An 8,184-nucleotide genomic window follows, 5' to 3' on the forward strand; every position below is an offset into this window, starting at 1 on the left:
CCTAATAAAAGACTAACACGGGTCCTTTGACAGATGTAAATTAGGTTTTGAACCTATTCCCTGATAAAAAGAGACACACATTGGTTTAGATACTTGTCTTAGATCAGTCAGGGAAAAGAAGTATCAGTATTCTTTAATTCCCAGTCTCTCTTGGGCATTTAACTAATTCTTCCTTTCAAGAAAAGTAATAGTCAACCTAGTTATTTCAACACTAACTTCCAAATCCTGGGGGGGGGGGGGGGGCACGGGGGGGGAGGCACCAGGACATAGCACTTGAACATCATCCTGTATAATTGATTCATCCCAACATCAGTGCCATGTTTTCAGGGCGGCATTTTCCATTCAGATGCCTTTGTAACAGTAACTCTAGCCAGCTGGACTCCACAGAAAGACTTAAAATTTCCCTTGCATACCATCCTCAAAAGGGAATCTTTTTTTTTTTTTTTTAGAGGATCCTAACAGCAGGATGGTACTGTGCTTTATAAATTATCAGAAGGACACTTAAGTTTAAGATTTTGAATTAACTCAGTTTCTAGTAACTTTCCGGAAGCCATAGAATTATTTGGCTTCACTGTGGGCTTATACTTTATTGCCAAGCAGATCTAGGTTTTTCCTACATTAAAATCTCGTGGTACAAGTCAGGGATATACTTGCCATGCAAACACAATGCTGTTAAACGACTAAACTCTTGGTAGATGGAGGAAGAGAGGCTTCAGTTCATACTAAAGTCCACTGGATAATCATCTTCATAGACACTGACTCCAGCAAGACAGTTTGGTAAGAGGAAAGGCAAAAGCAGTTAAACGGTATCTCACACAGCAGAAGTGGAAATCTGTGCTCAGATATTAAACAACTGACCACTGCAACGGTTTGGGAGTAAGTGCTTATACATAGCTCAGAGGATAAAAAGAATGTAGGGTGGCCTTGGAATTTAGATACTGACTGTTCAGCATTTGTTTGGAGCTGGCAGCTAGATTGTTACGTGCTTTCTTTGTTAAGACAGGCAATAGAAAATTGCACTTTCTCCTCAAAGCAGTAGTTCACTAGTGTATGCAAGAGCTTTAGGAGAAACGAAACTGCTCCCACTTACAAAAAAGAAATGTTGGAGCTTTAACTTATTTACAAGTTCAGAAGAAAATGTCTTCTCCCTGGCCCAGACTGCTTAAACAATAGCCCAATTCCACCTTATCAGAGTTTGTCCTTTGAGAAATGACATACACAAATTCTCTCTTTGCTTACCTATCATGCCCTCAGCTTCACACTGCTCCTATGCTACAGCTGGGGGGGGAGGGAAGAGAAGCACCTTGCTTCATGTGAAAAATTTCAGTTTCCTACCTTGTATGTATTGCCATTAGCTGTAGGCAAGGCAAAGAACTCATGTTTCTGGCAGCTGAAAAATTCTATTAACCTTATTTTGCAAGTGCTTTTCCTACAGGAACAAGTTTTTCCAGGTGAAAGTGTCCCTTTCATGTATTTTAGGGAAACACATCTGTCTAAACTGAAAATTCAATACTTCATTAAAGATACAAACATTTCATACTTACTCCAAAACAGTCTTTTCATTTAGAATTAAATCTTTTAGAAGTCTCAATCCTAAAATTTTGCAAGAGAGGCATGAAAAGAAAGAATACCAATATTCCATTATCAAAGGCAAACAGTGCAAAGATTAAGTGACATAAGGCTATTTAAAAAAACCCCAAGTTATCAGTAAGAAATCAGTTGGCAACTGATTTCTTGAAAAAGAAATCCTCTAGTCTGGCATCAGAGTCGAGGTCTCCATTTTACAGGCTTCACGTATTACTTTGTTACTTTTGCAAAACAAATACATGATTTTACATAAGAATTATCATAACGAATTCTAGATCTCTGGCCAGTTCTTCTGCCAGGCTGAACTTCATTTGATCACGAGCACCCTGTCCTACAGACACCATTGCTTACAAAACCAAGCAATTGCATACACTGGATTTAACACAAGGAGCTTCTAACAAAAAGCTGAAAGGCACATGTTTGAGACAGAAGTGGGAAAATACATACACAGTGATCTTAACATAGTTCTACTAAACTTCCTAGAACTTTGTGAAGCATCCAGTATTCCTGTTAGGACAGACAGACGGAAACACATTTCTTCACAGCATCCCTACAAGCAGGAGAAAGAAAAAAAAAAAAAGAGAGAGAGAGAGTCACCTCAGTTATGCTGCTTGATGAGACTCATTCCATGCTGCTACCACACTGACACCAAGGGCTTAAAAGATCAGCTGACCATGTATTAACTGCGCTTACATAATTTGCATGACTACATGAATGCATTGGAGACAAGCGGGTCTGCTCATCGTCCACCTGCCCAACTGCAATGAAGTGACACCTGTAGGCCTACCTTGAGGTGGTGCACTGAAGAAGGGTGGGGTTGATGGAGCAGGATAGAGAACTGTGTGCTCAAACACAGAACAGCGCTCATGGGGGAGAACGGGGGGAAAAAAGGTACCCAGAAGAATACACTTGTCCAGTAGCATTTTGGACCAGCATTTAGGCATTCCAAAGGCAAGACTTAAGTTTAGCGTGTGGTCAGCACACTTACATATTTTTATAGGAAGCCTTCTCATTTTGTTACATTTGTGTTCTCCCACTAGAGAAGATGCTTAGTTTCATTTTCAGGTTTAACTACATGTATTTCCTCCCCCTAAAACACCACCATGGAAAAAACTTCTAAAGCCATATGTTACAACGTTTCTATAAACTAATCTTCTGTATCATTAAACCTCAAGGTGACAAAAAGTAAGGGAGTAGGGAAGCTTACCTTGCAAATGGTATGAAGGAAATGCTGTACCTAAGAAGAAAGATTTTTGAAGTTACTCTTCATGTCAGATTTTATTAGAGTCACAAACAAGAAGAACAACCCCTCTGATGCTCTAAACAGGTAACTGCAAGATACACAACCAAAATGAAGCTTTGAGTTTGTGAGCAGCAGGAATGAGTACCCTTGCAAGTCACCTTAGCCCAGCCAGGTTGTGAAACACTATGGCAAAATCAGGGGGCACATTGTAGAAGCATTTTAAGCACAGTTCCCCTGCACCCAATATTCTTCATGCTCCAACGCCTACAGGCAGGTAAGATTAGTCTTGAGGGCTGGCTAGATGTTCATATCAGTTTCTGTACTACTTCTGTGACATTACATAGAGCATATGTTAACTTAAAGAACACTGACACTTAATTTGATTGGCATATCTGGGTCTTTTAACAAGAAAAATTCAGGAGATTGTAAAAGAGGAATACCAGACAGTAAGCAAAAAAAATTGATTTAAAAGGGAAAGAAAAAAAAGCAGTTTTAATTCAAGCTCACAGAAATTAAATACATTTAAAGGAACTTCCCCCAGAAATGGAGCCCCGAGCTCCATCTCCAAAGCCTCTGAAGTGGTGAGAGAGACCAAGAAGTGGGAACAAGTCAGCTCCTCATTGATGCATTGTCTTGCATCTAAGGGAATGGTGAGGTAAAAATTCTCCCTCCCTCTAACTCATGCAAGGTCAAAATCCACTCACAATTCAGCTACTGATGTTAGGTGCAACAGAAAATGGAGTGTGTGGGGAGGAAATCACTTACCACGCCAAGGCAAAAAACTGTAAGATGCAGAAAAGGAGCGCGAGTCCTTCCTTACGCCACTGGAGGAAGAGAGAAGGGGCCGGGGGGGAACATAGCACACAATGAGACAACAATGTAAGCATCTTATTTTTAAAATATACTCCAGTATACTCCAGGACTTGAGTACTCACCCAGAAAGCAGAACACAATGTTAGTATGAGACACAACTAGAAGAAAACAAACAATTTCTATTAAACATAGAAACAACTTCAGTTTTTATAGATATTGTGACACCGTAACGGGTTCCTTCACAGAGACAGATTACATCATTTCATAGTTTTATCCAACACTGCATAAGAGTTCTCCTTATTTAAAATACCCTCGCTATTACATTTTTGAAGTGAATTAAAGCAATGAGGAAATACCAGCCTGGTATCTCCAGAAAAATAATTTTATGGCTGCAAAGGAACAAGAGGAAGAGGTTCCTACAGCTCTTTGCAAAGTCAGCAGCTTCCTACGTCATACCACACACTTCTTGGTGTCATAGGTATAGACCATACTTCATCGTTTTGCGTAAGTAAGACTTTTCAGTTACAACTCTAGTCTTTCTGCTTCTGTCCATGCCACATTTCCTGTTGATTCTCAAGGTTACCATGGGGTTGAAGTCATATCATTACTTAATTCTTGCCAATTAAAACTACAACACGCTTTCAAGAACTTTCAGCTACTGCTTAGTAGGTCTCATGTTTAATATAAAGTCCAGCACAGCCATTCAAACCAGCACTTTTTCTTTTTTCAGAGTTGTGCTGTGTCTTTACTACAGTTAAAATCTTGGGGGTAGTAGGCCATTTTGGATTATTTTCTGTTTTAACAGTAGCCTCCTTTTAGTTCAACTTTTCATTTTCAATTTAAGACAAGACAGCTCATTTAGCTATGGTAGATGCTGATATTTGTACTACAGTTAATCTTGGGGGGTAGTAGGCCATTTTGGATTATTTTCTGTTTTAACAGTAGCCTCCTTTTAGTTCAACTTTTCATTTTCAATTTAAGACAAGACAGCTCATTTAGCTATGGTAGATGCTGATATTTGATCTTCCTTCATCAACATCTAACAGACTTTTGATATACACGTACCACTGTGCTACTAGTGATTATCATGTGCACTTTTCTGCTTGAGTTAAAAAAAAAAAAGATTCAGTACTGCATATTCAAGACAGTAACACATGCATTGCCAAAGAAATCATACACTTCACCTCAGCCATAATTATTGACATTAAGTGTAGTTTTTCCATTAGTTTTAAGGTGGTGATTTGTATATTGGTCTAAATACTACATCATACATCTAACAACTGGCTTTATTCCAGTGAACAACATTCCAGGCATTCTCCTGACTCCAGGCATCATAAATGCATACAAAACAAACACACCACACAGTAGGCTTCTTGCCTGCTGCTGATCTGCAAGCAATCACAGTCAATTTTTCAAGCTCTATCAGTTGCCTGCAGCCTCTCTGGATGTTTAAAGAGAAAATAGGAAGCACCGATGCCAAGCGAACGCTCTGAGGACACTCACACTGAAAATGGGAGGACAGTTTCATGCAAGTTAAGCCACCTTCCAGATTTTAGACTCTCCAAGAGAAGATGGGAAAGTTGAAGAGACAAAAAAAGCACATGCACTTTAAACAAGAAAGAGTCTGAAACTTAGCAGCAATTTTCACACACACACAGAGTAGAAGGTTCACCACAATTCCCATTCTTCTGAAGATAAAAATAATTCCAAGGGCTGACTTCAGCTGAATGTTGAATTTGCAATTTCATTGTGTCATACAAGTTTCAAAACCTGAAGCTATCAGTCAACTGGGATGATTTCTGTATTTTTAATGCAAGATGACCAAGGCATAGAGATTCCCTAGTTGTTTTGTCAGGAAATGACGATTTTAACAAGGTAGAAATACCTACACAGCTCTTTAAAGCAAATCAGGTAGGATATAAAAAGACAAAATTATGCAAAATAGAATGTCTAACAACTTCCCGAGTACAACTTTTTAAAAACTAGTTTCCCATCTTTCATCTTTTAAGCAAGATGAAAATATGATATTGTGACCTCAAGCACCCTAAAAAAGTATGTGCATGGTTCACACGCACCAGCCACAGACCCTTCATGCTCATTTAGCATAACAACCTGGCTTCAGCTCAGTCTTTCCCAATAGGAAGGTGGTTTTCTGGTGCTACACATACCTTTCCACTATAGCAGATCTGCAGGGTGTTTGATGTTTTAAGAAAGAAAAAAAAAAACCAAAACAAGAAAACCCCACACCCACAAACACCACATCTTGAGACATAGTTAGATCAATGTATATGAAAGGACTTTACAATGGAAATTGTTTACAGGTTAGCATGAGTTAAAACTGATTGCTTTGATACTTACTAGCATAACAATAGTAGCAATCAAACGTGTAGGCTCAAACATCCTTTTCAATTGTTTCATTGGTCCCATAAGAAAAAGAGTGCTGTGAAAAACAAAACAAGATGAACACAGAGGCAGAAAGGCAAAAGTGAAACTAGGTAAGATTCCTCATTAAGGGGGGTTATTTTGTTAAATTGTCTGCTGTCATATGGGGCATCAGTACACTATTGTGTTGTTATGGTAATCAGTGCTGCATAACAAAAGAAACAGGATATACGAGACAAAATCCATTCCTGCTTTTCTTTGAGCAAGGTATTTATTCTACCACTTTATTCACACTTGTTCAGTTACAATTAACATAAGCAGAGCAGAACTATCAAGCTAGAAGCATAGGTCAAGGTCAGCTTCAATTAGATCAGGTAATCCAGCTCATTTCTTCTACAGAAAGGGCTGTTTTCAGGCCTGGATCCATTCTCTGATCCCTTACCAGATCCGCAGACCTCATTTAGACCCCTGGTGACTGATACTGCATGAATTATACAAGGTCAAAGTTTTATCGAAGGTGATATTTCTGCCTCATATAGTATATTATTCTGCCTCATTACTATGTATGTCCAATTCCATTCCTTGTGCTTTCTAACATCTTGTTAAGTTTCCTCAGTCACAGAAGGTCGTGTCTGTCACAAAGTCAGTGGGGCTACGCTTCAGGAACCCCAGTGGCCATGAAGGCTTATCAGCTGGGTCTACCCCGACAGACAGACTGCCCCAAATATATTCACCAAAACACACAGAACATTACCAAATGCAAAATGGCAAAGAATTCTTTTTAGCTTGAGGGGAAAAAAACCAACAAAATCAAAAAACCTTAATGCTCAAAGCATGAGTTTGATTCTTCTTTACTGATGAGTAACTTTTACCTTGAATGCATTGCTAATAACAATAAACAAAATAAAAATTCCCTTTACCATTTCAGGGCACTACTGGGGAAATGCTGTTCGTTAAAATTCAGCAACAAGAGAATGATCTACATAAGCAAATCTTCTCACACAAATGCAACAGTTTCTACCACTTATGCAGCTTTACCTATCATTCTGCTTTAGTTTCTCATCTTTATTAGAGAACTAATATATAAAGATTGTTACCTCCCAATAGATGCAATGTTCCCCAGTGTATAAAACACTGCAAAGAGCGTCAGCCCTTTCCTTGGTACCCATAGCAGGCAACTACCCTGAAAAGAAACATTTAGAGAGAAAGAAGAGAAAAAAAAAAAAATATTGTTTTTAAATTGCAAAAGAGATCTATCCAAGAAATGTCACAACACAAAAGAAGTCTTAGGAAAACTTAAACCCAGACTGCAGAATCACTCACACGCACACACACACACGAAAGTAAACTGTATTTATTGGCATTCTTGTTAAGAGTTAGCGCATTGCATCTAACTGGAACCAAGTCAGATGTCTTCCCAGAGAATCAAAAAAATCAAGCAACAGCACACAGCAAGGCTGTAATTACTAGGGCTCCTGAAACTCAAATATCGGGGAGATCTGGCAAAAAGTCCTTACCAAGAGTGAGCACAGGCATCCTATTGCAAAACAAGCAATGAAGCCTTTCACTCTGGTGCCCCAACCTAATGAAGTTGCATCAATAACCTAGAAACGAGGAGAAAAATAAGAGTGCAAGTTATTATTTACTAAAGATCTTGCCACATATAAAGTGTGTAAATTTCCTCTGAGATGCTAAACTGCGTCCTAGCGCAAACGGAGCCTCGGTTTTTAAGCACCCTCTTCAATCGCCCGTAGGAAGCGCGGGTGCTGCTAAGGGACCTCCCCATTAGGGAGCAGCGACAGGGAGTCCCTGCAGGAGGGAGCGCTGCCTCCCGCCGGCGGGTACCCCGGGCCCGCCCCCCCCCGCCACGCTCACCGGCACTGCCGGGACCGGCAACTTTTTCGCTATTCCGCGAACTCCGCAAACAAACAGGCGGAGGGTTGGTTGTTTGAGTGGGTTTTTTTCCCTGCCCCCACCAAACAAGTGCGCGGGCCCGCACTTGTCCCCGTTCCCCCGCTTTATCTTCGGGCTCGCTGCAACCAGTCTTCCCGTGCCCGGCCGGCCCAGGTTCACTCGGGAGACCGAGTCGTCCTCTCTCACAGAAAACAGACGCCAGGGCCCCCTTCCAAGGCAGCGGCACCCCCGGCAGCGGCTCCTCG

General features: G+C 40.3%; 1 protein-coding gene across 1 annotated transcript in view; it reads right to left on the reverse strand.

Annotated features, from left to right (window-relative positions):
* Positions 1–309: 309 nt before the first annotated feature.
* SFT2D2 (SFT2 domain containing 2) overlaps positions 310–8,184 on the reverse strand; it is a 9,246-nt gene continuing 1,371 nt past the window's right edge. The window contains exons 2-9 of the mRNA XM_009289804.2: positions 7,901–8,180; positions 7,543–7,629; positions 7,123–7,208; positions 6,002–6,083; positions 3,766–3,801; positions 3,596–3,654; positions 2,795–2,824; positions 310–2,137 (exon numbers count right to left, since the gene is read on the reverse strand). Of these exons, the coding sequence (XP_009288079.1) occupies positions 2,098–2,137; positions 2,795–2,824; positions 3,596–3,654; positions 3,766–3,801; positions 6,002–6,083; positions 7,123–7,208; positions 7,543–7,629; positions 7,901–8,180 (700 nt within the window). The 3' untranslated portion in view covers positions 310–2,097. The remainder of the gene's footprint in view (positions 2,138–2,794; positions 2,825–3,595; positions 3,655–3,765; positions 3,802–6,001; positions 6,084–7,122; positions 7,209–7,542; positions 7,630–7,900; positions 8,181–8,184) is intronic.

The sequence above is a fragment of the Aptenodytes forsteri genome, unplaced genomic scaffold (assembly GCF_000699145.1).
Source record: "Aptenodytes forsteri isolate BGI_AS27 unplaced genomic scaffold, ASM69914v1 Scaffold61, whole genome shotgun sequence".
NCBI lineage: Eukaryota > Metazoa > Chordata > Aves > Sphenisciformes > Spheniscidae > Aptenodytes > Aptenodytes forsteri.